Below are 15242 nucleotides of genomic sequence, written 5' to 3'. Positions count from 1 at the left end.
ATTACTTTTGTTTTTTTTACGTTAAATATTCTTCTGTTTAAGAAAATCTGAGATGTATCCATACTTGAGATACTATTCAAATTATACTTTAATGATTGCAATAAATTTATTAATACAATTTTGTCTAAGATTGAAACACTAAATATCATCAGTACTCTGAGATGAATAAAGTTGGTCTATCATTAACCAAATATTTCCCCCTCTTTTTCTTTCTTTCTTTCATTACTGCCTTCTTCCATATTCCCCCTAAATTCCAGCAATTGAATACTTGGAGAATGGATGAATGACTTTAATATAATTATTTTTTTACTATCTCTCTTCTTCTTTTTAGACTGCAGATTCTCTGAGCACAGAGACTGTACCAGTCTTTTTCACTTCCATGTGCCTAATGCCTTGGATTAGTATGTAGTAGGAATTAAGTAAATTAGTTGATTGAATGAATCAATGAGTAATAAAATATATTTTATGAATGCTTATTTTAAAAATTATCTTTGTTGCCCTGACCCTAGTGGGTCAGTTGGTGGAGCATAGTCCTGCAAAGCAAAAGGTCACCAGTTTTATTCCAGGTCAGGGCACATGCCTGGGTTGCAGGTTTACCCCCAGTTGGGGCACATACAAAATACTGAAATATTCAAATATTTAATTGTAAAATATAGGGAGAAATTTTAATAGGAAAATAAAAATAATAAGAATGTTTTAAATTTTCTACTTGTTTTTTAACAAAGAGTAATACAATTAGCAATCAGGTTAAAGTGGTTTTTGAAAACTTTTGATTATTTTGGATTAATATTTGGAACTATAGTTTACCAAGTAACCTTGATTAGCTCAATGAACTCATGGCCTGACAAAATTAAAATTAAAATAGTTTGAGGTATAACATGGCAATACTCATATTTTTACAGTGAGTATCAGTTTTAGGGTTTTAATTGAAACATGATGTGGGCCTGTGTAGATAATAGCATATTCATTATTTATTTCAAATTGTAACTTGAGAATTTCATGGATTGAAGAGTATTTCCAAGCATAACAGAAAATTGTGTGCTCTTGGGTTTGGAAATTAATGTTTAAACACAGCAGACCTGGCTGATCAGAAACACAAGGACCACAGTAAGTGTACATAACTCCCCTAGACAATGTTAGTAGAGACCATTCACTTAACTGTTGGATAACAGGTGTGTACAAAGACTTCAGATACTTAGGAGAGAGGGGGAAAAAGAGCTCACTACTGACCATAGTGTGGGCCTTGTGAGGTACAACATAGCCATAAATTACAACTCGACATTATGAACTTAATTTGACCACTTGTTTAGAAAGACTATTAATATTTGAGTATACAACAGTATACTTTGGAGAATGACTGTATGTGGTATTTCATAAAGTCTTTCCAGCTTTATCTGATTGTAATTATCTGTTGTTTGCTTTGCTTTCATTTTCTTCTGACTTTAAGGGTATACTTTCATCTTATATTTTTCTCTAGGCATCCACAAGGACACAGCTAAACCTCCCAGCTTCTCTGTTGTCCTTGAGACTTTGAGGCGTACCTTGACAGATTACCAGAACAAGCTGGAAGATGCATCTAATGAGGTAACACTTGCTCTGTTTGGCTCCACACATATAGCCTTCGGCCTGCAGCAGTACGTATCCCTTGCTTGTTACAAAGGTCAAAAAAATTGGGAATATTGAATTGGCAGCTTCACAGATACAAAAAATAATAAATTGTCTGTCATTGTTCTTTAAGTGTGGCCTAAAGTCGTGTCTCACTTATGTTTTTGTAACTTAGGTCACACTGTTAGTTTTAAAGTTGTAAAGACTCTTGTCACTCTTGAACTTCAAAACCTATTTATTTTAGTTTAATACAAAAGCTATACAAGTCATTTAAGTTACTGTAATATGTGTTATATTTAAATTTTAATGTGTTTTTATGAAATTTGGAATAGGTAGTGGAAATTTAGGTATTATCAATATTCTAGGTTAGGATTTCTACAAATTGTAGGAATCTGAATTAAAAAGAGATGTTAGTTTTCATTCTCTAAAGTGAGTAAAGTGTTGATAAAAGTTTTTAAAAACAATTGTCTGTTTGATGGAGCCTGGAAGTTTTTGGTTTGCTGATTGAAAAAGCTCATACTTCTATTTATCATCTCATTTGTATTATTTAAGGTATGGGTTGATAATTTTCTTGGATGTTAAAATATTTTATGCATTCGTGCTTTAAGAACTGAAGAGTTTGCTTAATTACATTTTGTCAAATTAGATAATATAAAGTGATTACATTAAATGCAATTAGCAAAACAGATTGTTTGAACCAAAAACAAACTACACAGCATGGAATTTAGTGTTTTATCCTTTTGTTTATCTCTTTCATTCATATAATTCAAAGACTGTGAAATGATTACATTTCACATTTCAGAAGGGGCTTATATTACTTTAATAAGGTGAATAAAGAAGGAAAAGTGAACCTTCTTAATTCCCTTTGTAATTGTTCAAAAAGCATAAAAGAAAGTGACCACTGAAATAATTAAATTTCTGTGAAGAATAAATATTGCTAAGTCTTTCCCAGTGAGGCAAGACAACCTGAATTGTTAGTTTGTGAAACTCTTCTGAGGCCTAGGACTGGAAGCTGCAGGGTAACTAGGAACATATTACCCACAGCGAATTGTTATTTGGGAGGATGAATGTCACATGATCCTCAGCACAGTTGAAAAGTCGACTCAGCAGGCTTTGGCTTAGTAATGTGCTTTGTTGTGAACCAGTGCCAGAGACAGCAGTGGGGAGACCAAGGGGGTGGCTGCAAAGAAAGCAAAAAGAGCAGTCTGACAGAAAGAAGAATGAACTGTCAAAGAAAATAAATCACAAGCAGAGCAGGACCAACTGATGACCTGCCACAAGCCTTCCCAGTAGGACTGCATGTGACCGACCCTGAAGTTGTCATATGGAGCGAGAGACCTGTGAATACCCTCATGATGTATAGAAAGAACAGTCTTTTGCTCTGTCCTTTTTTCTTTCCTTATACATGCCACTGCTTCTGGCATTTTGGCCCAGTAGGATTTTAAGAATAAAGTTATACTTGTTTACAGTAAGAATGAAATCCTTTGTCCAGACATCTAGTAAAAATACTGTAACATCACTGACATTTTAAGCTTGAATGCTTTCTTTTCTGTTGAGCCCTGTGGGCTTGTGACAGAAATTACATAGTTAACCAAAAGAAATAATTTTTAAGACTCTCAATTACTATTCAGAAATTTATAGTAAGTAATTGCATAAAAACCTTTGAAAAGTTACATTTGGAGTTACTCATCCTTGAAAAATATAAAGAAGTTATTTACATTTCCTCTTATCAGCTGAACAGCGTGAACAATGCTAAGGAAAAGGCATCTAGTGAACTTGATTCTACCAAACAGAAGATAGAAGCCCACACTAAAAATATAAAGGTACTATGATTTTAAATAAATCCTTTTGTATTAAGGAGCAAATATAATTACTTAGGGAAAGTTTTAAAGTAAAGATATCTGAAAATATAGCTTCCTATTTCTTATTAAGTACATTTGAATACAATTTTTATTTTTTGTTGGTCAAAGTAACAAGACTATTTTTTCATTAAAAAATAAAACTTGATTAGAAATTGTTCTGGTTAATGGGAAAATTTATTTCTTAGTCTTAGTTATAATACCATAGATTCAAAAAATGATTTAAGATTTAGTGTCTACCCTTAGATACATATTATACACTCTTCATAAGCACATCAGTATTTGGAGTCAAATTTCATCATTTTTGGGTGGAGCCATTGTTTTTAGTATGTCATGCCTAGTAATGGGCCAAGACTAAACCTGGCTCAGGTCCAGGAAAACTGTTTTATTTTTTCTGCAGCTTTTATGTACTACAGTTTTGCAAAACTATACTGAAACAACTCTCAGAGTTGCTTAGTATTGCTGAATTTGTGTGTGTGTTGGTTCATCTTGCATTTGTTGTTTACATACTTCATAGAATTTAAGGTTAAGGAATAAATTGTATAGGAGAATTTTCTGCCACATTTTTTTTGTATTAGTGTTTGGAATTTCATGGAGAAGGAAATGTTTTTATAAATGTAAGAGTTTTATTCTTAAAATGTTATTTAATTTTTTTATGAACCACCAGGTTATGTTTTAATAGTGGGTTGAAATAAAGGAGCTTTTTGGAATAAGCTATCTTATTAGCACTTTATGTTTAAATGCTAAAATAAGAAATTTTCTAATTTTTCAGCTAAAGTATTGTACTTAGACAATATACTCAAATAAAATCCCTTAATGTTTAGCATTATAATTAAATGCTTGCGTTTGTGATTTTTTTATGTTAAAGCTTTGAGAGTCTTCATTATGCACTTTATAATGAATCCATCCATATATTGGTTGGCCATCATACAACCTGTATTTTTGGTGTCTCCTATAGGACCTTCAGGATAAACTGGCTGATGTCAGTAAGGAGTTGAGTCATCTGCGCACTAAGTGTGCAGATAGAGAGGCTCTAATCAGCACTCTGAAGGTGGAACTACAAAATGTGCTGCACTGTTGGGAGAAAGAAAAGGCACAAGCAGCCCAATCTGATTGTGAACTGCAGAAGCTTTCCCAGGCTTTCCACAAGGAGACTGAGGTATTACCTGAGACCAGAGGACTGTCAGGAAAGGCCTTTCACTAATATCAGTTTTATAAATTTACATACATCAAATGCCTGTTTTTACTCTTAATTTGGTTTAATTCAGAAGATTGTTCTGAGCTGACTGTTTTGAAATATGCATGCCAGCTGCAAAAACCAGCCACTCCATTACTCTTGTGTCATCCTGTTTTGTGAGAGAAGTAATGTAGATTAACCCTCCTGTCACTTTTACAACTGGTTTTCTCTATGGAGAACCTCAAGCAGCTGTGCTCCTAACAGTTCTTTCAAGGTTGGCCTGATGTCCAATGACACAGTTATTTTTTTTATTTCAGTAGTTCAGTAGCTAGGCATGGTGGAAATATATATATATATATTTTAATCAGAAAGAATAGGACTTGGATCCTGGTACTTCTGTTTACAAACTGTGAATATGGACAAGTCACACAGCTTAGTCTTTCCACATCTGAATTTCCTTATTTGCAAAACAGTAATAGTATTTCCTGTAATAGACAGTCTCCTTACTCTTTATATAATAATTTAGAAATTATAAAATCCCACAAAATTAAAACTTTATTTGGGTGGCCTATAGAGTGGGCTATTCATTTTTATTTATTAGTGACTTCTTCAAGTATGATGACACGACTTTCATATTCTGTATGAGCTGTGTGAATGGAATTACCTTATATTTTTCTTTTCCCCTGGGACGTGGAGCTAGTCTAGCTCGTGTGAAACTGGTTTATCTGAGTCGTCCTGCATATTGAGTTCATTACTTCAACAAATATGAAATGCATGCCAAGAAAGTAAAAAGGAAACATTCTTTCCCCTCTTCTTGCAGTCTGGGATTTAAATTGTGTCCACATGAAGGGACTGGAATTGTTCTACACATCAGATAATGATTAAAGGAAACTAGAAGCCTGACTGTATTGTAAAGTCAGCATGTCTACAACAGTGTGGTTGGGTTCAACATGTGTGAATTGATTTTGGATCTTGAGATTCTCTTTTCACGCCAAATGGATGATTGTCATGCATGGTTTATCACAGCCCAAGCAAAAAGGACATAATGGCGACACAATGAATTATCCTTGAGGATGAATTCAACAGCAAAATGTGCGGGGGAGGGGGGCGCTTTTAGGTGCCTGAATATTACATTTGCTTAGTTATATTTAATAAGATTTTTAAACATCTTAACCTAGTTGGAAATTCAAAAGATATCTCTAATTACTTAAAAAGAAAAAGACATAGATATCTATGAAGACTCTTCTGATATCCTCACTCAAGTTTATGATTTTAATTACATATTTAAATTGTTTGGTTTTTAAATCGGAAAAAAATAAAGAGGCATATAGGGAGGATTAAGATACACATTTTGGTATGTATCAGAAAACCTTCCCCACAACTTCTAATTATAAACCTTTACGTATGCTATATTCAGTTTTTCTTACCTAGAAGATTAGAATTTATATTTTGTTCCCTGTTAAAATTTCTCCTTTTACAAATTTTCTTTTTCTGCTGATACATTAAAAAACCTTGAGGGAACTTATCCACATAAAATACTCGTTTTGCAGCTTCACAGTTACTTGTCTTGAGTCCCACTCTTTGGGACTGTATAGACGAAATGCCTCATAAAGACAGCATCAGGCACTTTAGTCAGTAGACTCTGCTTGTGTGTTGAAGATGGGATCAGCTTTTTACTGAATTCTACAGCAGAATATTTCTGGGTCATAAACACTGGATAGTGTACTTTGTTGCAATGGCATTATAATTTTTTATGGTTTATTTTATTTTATTATTTTTTATTGTTCAAGTATAGTTGTCTCCATCCTCCTTGTCCCCCGCAGTATAATTTTAAAAAACTTTTTCTTACAGTTTCTAATTGGATAGTCTTCAAAGTGTGTCTTGGGCAGCTATGTCCCTTTTTTGGCCGTTACTTTGTAATATTTAAGCACCTACAAGTGCCCCTTGTGCCAAACACTGTATGAACTTATAAGTGGGGAAAACAAATGAGCCCATCTTCCGTTATCTTTCATATCACTGTCTGCTTTGCCTAAGGGGCTCGGGATAGATTTCCTGTACGTGGTAAGTAAACTGGAATCCCTGGAGGAGGACAAAAGCTGAGTAATTGTGTACCTGAAGTTCAGACATTGGTGTAACTTTTTCTTTGACAGAGTTGAGTAACACTCTGCTCTCGGTTATGGGGTTTTCAACTTAACATCTGTTTTAGCACATGTGAATATGAAGTTATAGAATTATCAATACTACACAGACTTTCAATTAGAAGAGCTTAGAAACATTACAGCTGAGGAAGCTGAGGTCTGAACATTCACTTGCTAAGATCACATCCTCAGTAGTAGCAGAGGTGGGGTCTGAACCCTGGTCTTTTGCCTTCTAGACTTCACATTTTGGTTTTGAATACTAAGAGTAAGCTATTCCCAGTTTCTATCTGATGCTTAGTTTGAAAAACAGTCACCGAGTAACAGTATTCTGAGACCTGAATATTTTGATTCCTTTCCAGGTTTTTGAAATAAATTCTTTACTGTGTGCATTATGTGTTTTACTTCTTAGAGTGTTTATATATGGGAATTAATTTACTTTTTTTTTCCTCACAGGAGAAGCTAACCTTCCTTCATACCTTGTATCAGCACTTGATAGCAGGCTGTGTGCTCATAAAACAACCAGAAGGCATGCTGGATAAATTCTCCTGGTCTGAGCTTTGTGCAGTCTTGCAGGAGAATGTTGATGCCCTGATTGCAGACCTCAACAGGGCTAATGAGAAGGTAACTGTCCTCAGGCACCAGACACCTCTATTAAATTCAGTGACATTTGTCCACATCACAGTATCATTAAGAGGGGCTGACATTCATCTTATTTCAAAAAGAATTTGGCTGTTAATAATTCAGTACCATTAATTATGGCTTGTCTACAACTCAGTTTGATGCCATTGCTGTGGGCATGTAAATGTGACTGAAGTCTGTATGAAGTCTCTAAGCTCCACTTTCTGTGCAGGACATGCTAATACTAGTAGCCAGCATTAGCCACAGGGACCTAATTAAAAGAAAATAAATTAATCTTACTGATGAAGCAATTCAAAGAACTTAGCCATTTACATTAATAAACCAACTCTTTATGATAGCATAAAATAGAAACAAGATACAGTTATTCAAAAACATGATCTTAAAATTCTTTGCTTAGGATATAATGAGGTGTTAACTTTAGAAGCAGCTAAATATTTTAAATTAGATGTTTATGATATTTCTTGAAGTATAACAAACTGTGTATTACCAAACCCATTCAGTGCTTAAGATTGTAAGAAGTATATTAGTATATTGTAGGAGAAAATGGTAGACTTTTATAGTCACTTTATCATTCACAAGTTTAGAAATTCAGTCTTTAAAAAAATATAAAAACCTTCTTTTGGTTATAGAAAATCAAAATAGTTTAGCAGACCAACATATGTCACTATTAAAAATATTGATTCTTATCTATCTAACTGGTCAGAACTATGTTTATGTGGTCTAGTTTCCAGATCTTAGTTGCAGTGGCATTTGCTGTTAAGGGACATGAAAAAAGAACTGTTCCCAAAAGTTTATTTTTTAATCTGGGGCCAATTTTAGGGTGAGAGAGGGAGCATTTCACCTTGGTCTGACTGGCAGACACTGCCGTAGGCGTTGAGAAGTGGGGCTGCGGACATGAGAGGGGTTGCAAGGCCCAGATGCTGTTCATTATTGTGAGTGTGTGTGTTGTGGGTTTGAAATTTACTGACAATTAAAATGAGTCCATGTTTTAACCTTATGAGATGGTGGTGTTTTAATAGATTTTCACAGTTTCAAATATCATTAATGGTTGGAAAACTCTGCTTTATTATATGCAGAATATCTGTAGATTTGTAAATCTCATTTAAATACTTTCTTTCCCATTGAGATATCTGAACAGCTAGAGCTTTGGATGTAGAAGTTAAGATATTGTTCCAACTTCAAATGTTTATGTGATCTTAAAGAATAAAATATATTAGAAGATTCTGGATGCTCTTTGGAGGAGGTTCTGCATGGAAATGGTTTGTCACCATAGCTTATCCTCTGTTGCATTTCCCCATTTAGATAAGTCATCTAGAGTATATCTGTAAAAACAAGTCCGATACAATGAGAGAGCTTCAGCAGACCCAGGAAGACACCTTCAACAAAGTGGCAGAGCAGATCAAAGCTCAGGAGAGCTGCTGGCACAAACAAAAGAAGGAGCTGGAGCTGCAGTACTCAGAGCTCCTCCTGGAGGTGCAGAAGAGGGCACAGGTATGCTCCCTCCACAGAGAACTTTAGCAAATGGGTGCTGCATCTTTATTTCACATACCATTGTCAAGTTGTATAAAACTTCTTGACTACCACATACAATTTGGTAGGCACAAGTGAAATGTATGATCGTGCTAACTCACACTTGCATAAATACATATGTATTGTGTGTGCATGAATATTAAGGATTGTCTTTCACTTCAGTTTAGAAGTAGATGGGTTTCTGATTAAAATATCTCAGAATGTATTGATCAATTAAATGCTAAAATTGTATTTTATTTATTTACTTTTTAAAATAAAGGGTTAAGAGGTTTGGTAAAATATTATCAGTTTTAGTGTAGGTATTTTTTTTTAAATCCAGTTTGCTTCACTGGTAAGGGTTCCTATGTGAACCATCATTTTAATTCATTTGGGGTTGAAATTTGTTATATCTCCTAACATTGTGTGAGAACTGGAGTTGGAGTTGTAGACCTGAAGCAAAATAATTGACTGTGAGATGTATTTTGTCTCCTGGGTTGGATTCCATTGAGAACAGAAGTTACGGGTAGTTAATTTACCATTTTTGTTTCTACACAAACTGTTGTCAACATGATTTGTATTGCTAACTGTCATTCCTGCTAAATCAGGAATAACGTTTGGTAGTGTATATGGTTTTGTCCTATTTAATTTAATGGTAGGTCTCTTATTCTCAAGATAAAAGACTTAGGAACCAGAAGATTGTATATTTTTCCCATGATTGATTCAGTATTTAATCTCTTATTTGCACCACTCAGGTGGATATTGGCTAGTATAATTAAAAAAAAAAAGAAACCATATACATGTTTTTGTTTGCCAGTAAACAGTTTTGGATTTCTTAAAATAAGACTATTCCATTTTTCCAAATCTAAGGGCCCTGTGTGAACTTAGGCCCGCCTCTGAATTTGAATGAGTTAATACACTCTCTTAAAGAAGCCATTTGTTCACTGTATGAAGGGTGCCTAGTGATACGCCCTGAATTTTCTACTACTGAAATAAGAGACTTAAATTATTATTTTAGAAGTAACATTGATGTACAGTGCAGTGAACAAATCTTACATGTACAGTTTGATGTTTTGACCAATGCAACCACCCATGCAACCATCACCCCACTTAAGACATAAAACATTTTCGTTACAAAGTTCTGATGCCCACTTCCAGTCAGCTTCCACTCCCCGCAGGAAACCACTGTTCTGAGGAGCATCATCATAGATTACTTTCATCTGTGAAGGAGTCATTCCGTAGTTTTTGGTGGTTGACATTTTTATTTAATTTAATTTTATTTTATTAAACATTGTTTTATGTGAAATACCTTATTTCACACAAAATAATGTCTTTGATACTCATCCATGTTGGGTGTATCAGAAGTCATTTCCTTTTATGGTCAAGTATTATTCCATTTTATAATTACATTACAGTTTGATAGATTGTGAGTTGATGGACATTTTGATTGATTTCAGTTTTTGGCTATCATAAATAAAATTGCTACAAATGTGATTGCACAAGTGTTGACATATGTTCTGATTTCTCTTGGTTGAAAGTTTAATTTCTAGGTCATAGGGTAGGTGTATATTTACAAATTTCTGTCAAAGTTTTTTCCAAGATGATTGATTAATTTTACATCTCCATCATCAATATATGAGAATTTCCATTGTTTACATCCTCTGCAACATTTGATATTGTCAGTCTTTTAAATTTTAGCCATTCTAGTTGTTTTTGTGGTATCTGTTATGGTTTTAATTCATATTTTCTCAGTGACTGTGTTTTATATTTTCATGTACTTAAATGGCCATTCATGTATCTTATTTTATGAAATATCTATTCAGTACCTGTCCATTTAAAAATGTGGGTTGTTTGTGTTTTTATTATTGATTTGTAAGAGTTATTTACATATTCTAAATACAAATCCTTTTTCATATATATGTATCACATATATTTTCTTTCAATTTTTCACTTATCATTTTTTAATGCTTCTTTTGATGATCACAAGTTTTAAAATATTGATGAAGTTTAACTTGTAAATCTTTTTCTCTTTTGAGTATTTATTTATTTATTTTTAAAAGACTTATTTATTTATTTTTAGAGAGGGAAGGGAGGGAGAAAGAGAGAGAGAGAAACATCAATGTGCGGTTGCTGGGGGCCGTGGCCTGCAACCCAGTCATGTGCCCTGGCTGGGAATGGAATGAGTATTTATTTTTATATGCTAAGTAATCTTTCTCTATACCAGGATTGTGAAGATAATCTATTGTTTCTTCTAGAAGTTTTATAGTCTTAGCTTTTATGTTGATCCTTCTCAAATTAATTTTTGTGTGTGATGTTAGGTAGAGGCCGAAGCCTCGTTTTCCTCCTGTGTGTACTGTTCCCAAAACATTTAAGACTTTACTTTCTTCATTAAACAGTTTCCCTCCCTTTGTGAAAAACAAACAAAAAACAAAAAACCCAAAAAACAAAACAAAAAAAATCCAGTTGACTGTTTATGGAAACTATGGACCTATTTTTCATTTCTAGAGTCTTGGCTTTTCCATCATGTTATATAAATGGAATCATACAGCATGTAGCCATTTGGGTCTGGCTTTTTTTACTTAGAAAAATATATTTGGGATTCATTACTGTTGTTGTGTTTACCAGTGGTTTGTTCCTTTTTACTCCTGAGTGATACTCCATTGTGTGGATGTACCATAGTTTATTTATCTAGATACTTGCTGATGGGCCTTTTTGTTGTTTTTACTTTTGAATTGAATTGAATTGAATTTATTTTATCGTGTTTTTCCCAATAAAATTTTTTATTGTATATTTTTTCCATTACCATTTAGTCCCCTTATACCCCCTTCTCTCCTGTAGTCACCACACTGCTGTCCATGTTCATGAGTCTTTTTTTTTCCTTTTTGCTCAATCCCTCCCCTCTGCCCCGCAACGGAAGGTGCTTGAAACATTCATAGATAGATTTTTGTGATCATAAGTTTTCATTTCTCTTGGATAGATAATTGGGAACCTGATTTCTGGGTTATATGGTAAGTGTATATTTAACTTTATAAGAAACACTTATTAAATTGCTTTCTAGAGTGACTGCACCATTTTGCATTCTCATTGGCAATGTCAGAGAGTTCCAGTTGCTCTGCATCTGTGCCAGCATGTAGTTCCATCATTTTCTTTTTTCCTTTTAGCCAAATAGGTGTGTAGTGGTATGGCATTTAGTTTTAATTTACATTTCCCCTAATTCATAATAATGTTGAACACTTTATCATGTACTTATTTTCCATCTGTATATCTGCTTTGGTAAACTATCTATTCATATATTGCTTAGTTTTAATTGGGTTGCTTGTTTCCTTATTGCTGTATTTTCAGAGTTGTTTGTATTATTAGGTACAAGTCATTTGTCAGATATATGATCTGAAAATATTTTCTCACATTTCCTTAATAGTACTTTGGCATAGAAAATGTTTTAAGTTTTTATAAAGTCCAATATACCAATTTTTTAATGCTTATGCCTTTGGTGTTGTATCTAAGAATTCTGCTTAGTATGCAGTCACTAGGATTTCCTCTTTTTTCTCTTCTACAATAGATATTTTATAATTTTAGGTTTTACATATTGGTCTATGATCTATTTTGAATTAATTTTTATAAAGCTGTGAGATACAGGTTGATGTGCATTTTTTTTGCACATGGATATCCAGTTATTCCAGTACTATTTATTGAAAAGACTGTCCTTCTCTATTTGCACTTTTGCCAAAAATCAATTTACTGTATTTGTGTAAGTCTATTTCTGGACTTTTTCATCTGTTCCATTTATTTAGTTGTTTATTCTTTTTTTCAATACTATACTGATTTGATTACTGTATCTTTTTAGTAAGTCCTGAAATCAGGTCATGTGAATCTTCCAACTTCATTTTCTGTGTTTCGAATGTACTTCTTTTATTCTAAATCTGCAGGAAAGCATAGCAATTCCCTTTCTGAAGTAAGGGCATCAGTCATCACAAATGCTAATGTTTTAAAAGAAGCCCTCGCTGAAGGCTTTTCTCTGAATAATTGTTAATACTCTAGGCTTTGATCCATGGGTATGCAAATTAAAAGTATTATTTTCATTATTCTTGAATGTACATTAGTATTATACATTGGCATATAGCCTGTATTTTTTTATGAACATATTTGAATTTTCATAAAATATAATTGAATACACAGTAGCAATTCAGTTGGATTTTATATTTGGTAAACTGCTATTGTAATATATATTACAGAACCTATAAATTTTATTTTAGGACATTTTATTATGATTAATTATATACTTCTATTTTTTCCATGAAAGCTATAATGCAAATAAGAATATTTTAATTTTATAGTACTTAATGCATGTTCAAAAATTACATTGATAATGTCATGAGGGAGGAAATCCACAGTTTTTGCATAGGGTCGTGTGTTGTAGAGGATATTTGGTGTCAGATGAACACAGCCAATAATAGAGACCATCTGCTAGAAAACAAATGACTTATCCACAGAGCCCTATGTTTAATGTTTGGTATTGTAAAGAAGTGGTTACTAAACTACAGCTAGTTAAATAAAAAACAAATTTTGGATTTGAATTACTTTTATCTGAAAAGTGCAGTCAAGTTATTTGCAAGATGTTTGAATGTGTAGTAAGCTTTAAAACAATTAGTGGAATTGCTATCAGATAAATGAAACTCGTAGAACAGAAAGTTTGGTTCTAGCATCACAGTATGTTTGTAGCGTTCAGCAAAATGTGCTAGCCACATGGTTGGGTACTTCTTGAATTTACATGCTGTTGGAGCCATTGTATAAATATATCTCACGCACCTATGCTTGCTGAAGCATCTAGGCTCAGTGCCATATTGCATTCCACTTCTGAAGTTTGCATTTGCAGGCTTAGTATGTGTGTGCTTATTTCTTTTTTACCTGAAAAAGATGAAATTACAGGAACAAGAACTTCCTTTCTAGAAATAAAGAGTTTTCACTATCAGTTAAGTATAATTAAGCCTTGATGCAATGTTTATTATACACATTTTAGGTTTGACATTTTTGTAAAATCAAGTGAGTTTAGAATGGAGAACAAAAACCAAAGAAATTCAGATACATTATACTATGTTGCATTTTATTCCTCTGATATCATGGGAGTGATTATACTTTTGGCAAGAAATCTGGGCAGTCATAAAACTGTTACTAGATGTTGAAACTTTTAATTGAATTCCAAAATTATTCAGGGATAAAGTGCAGCTTGTTTATATTGTTGGAGGGTAGGCATACATGCCTGCCTGAAATAATTCACAGGGAGTTAGACAGAATTCTGTACACACCATGTTCTGATGGACTGGGAGATGGCTGGAGTGGGCACCTATAGTGAAATATTGGTAAGTCCTCTGACTGCTATTCAAATAATTGCCATAGAAATTTTTTTAATAATAATGTTGTTTGGTCAATTTGCATAATGTTTGATAGGTTCTTTTCAGTGCTTTTGCGTACCTTGCATGCCTCTTTGTACAGGAGCTGCTGTGCATCATTTAAGCGTCATTTCTATTTTGCAGATGTGGAAACTAAGGTTCAGAGAGCTGATACCACTTGTTTGCATAGCGAGGAAGTTCTAGGACAGGATTAGAATGGTGATAACAGATGTAAAATGCCTAGCACATTGGTTGGCGTTTAGAAGTGAACGTAATTGGTTGTGAAGTGAACGTAATGCTCTCTTTATTACATTATCTTCATCCTTAATGTTCAGTCTTTTTGCATCATACAACACTTTTTAAAGAGAAATATATGCTATTTTTCTATATAAAGTAATATTTGAAAATAGGTGTAGCAACAACTCAGTTTCTTATTTCTTGTATTTACATTTCTGAGTGATTCTGGATTAATTAATAATTAAACATGGTATTGTATAAAAAGCTAACCAGTGCCACATTGTCAGCAATTCATAAATGGTAGTTTTTTTATCTCTATTTCTCTCAGACTTCTTTCCTGATACTGAATTTTTAGTATACTCTATTGCAAAATCACTACTATAGGAAAGAATATGAAACTGACTTTTATATAATATAGTTAATATTAATAAATATTTTACATGTTATATATCAGATCTATAGGACCCTGTGTTTCATGCTGTGGTACTAAGAGATATAATATTTAGTTTTTTCCTCAAAAAGTGTCGAATTTAATTGTGGAGGTATTACATAAACATGAAACATTAAATGATATAAGGTTTCTCATAAGGCTGTGTGTAATTAATTGCTAAAAGAATGCTATATAAACTTAGAAGAGGAGGTGGTTAGAGTTTGAAGGCTTCAAGAGGAGACTGGAGCCAACCTGGGATCAGAA

General features: G+C 33.3%; 1 protein-coding gene across 6 annotated transcripts in view; it reads left to right on the top strand.

Moving 5' to 3' along the window:
• CCDC171 (coiled-coil domain containing 171) overlaps positions 1 to 15242 on the top strand; it is a 372925-nt gene that overhangs the window by 112096 nt on the left and 245587 nt on the right. For all 6 annotated transcript variants that reach the window (XM_045840936.1, XM_045840939.1, XM_045840937.1 and 3 more), the window contains 5 exons: positions 1478 to 1584; positions 3339 to 3428; positions 4423 to 4623; positions 7233 to 7400; positions 8721 to 8909. In XM_045840936.1, the coding sequence (XP_045696892.1) occupies positions 1478 to 1584; positions 3339 to 3428; positions 4423 to 4623; positions 7233 to 7400; positions 8721 to 8909 (755 nt within the window). The remainder of the gene's footprint in view (positions 1 to 1477; positions 1585 to 3338; positions 3429 to 4422; positions 4624 to 7232; positions 7401 to 8720; positions 8910 to 15242) is intronic.

The sequence above is a fragment of the Phyllostomus hastatus genome, unplaced genomic scaffold (genome assembly GCF_019186645.2).
Source record: "Phyllostomus hastatus isolate PE091 unplaced genomic scaffold, TTU_PhHast_1.1 phas_contig_34, whole genome shotgun sequence".
NCBI lineage: Eukaryota > Metazoa > Chordata > Mammalia > Chiroptera > Phyllostomidae > Phyllostomus > Phyllostomus hastatus.
This window is presented reverse-complemented; position numbering and strand designations above follow the sequence as displayed.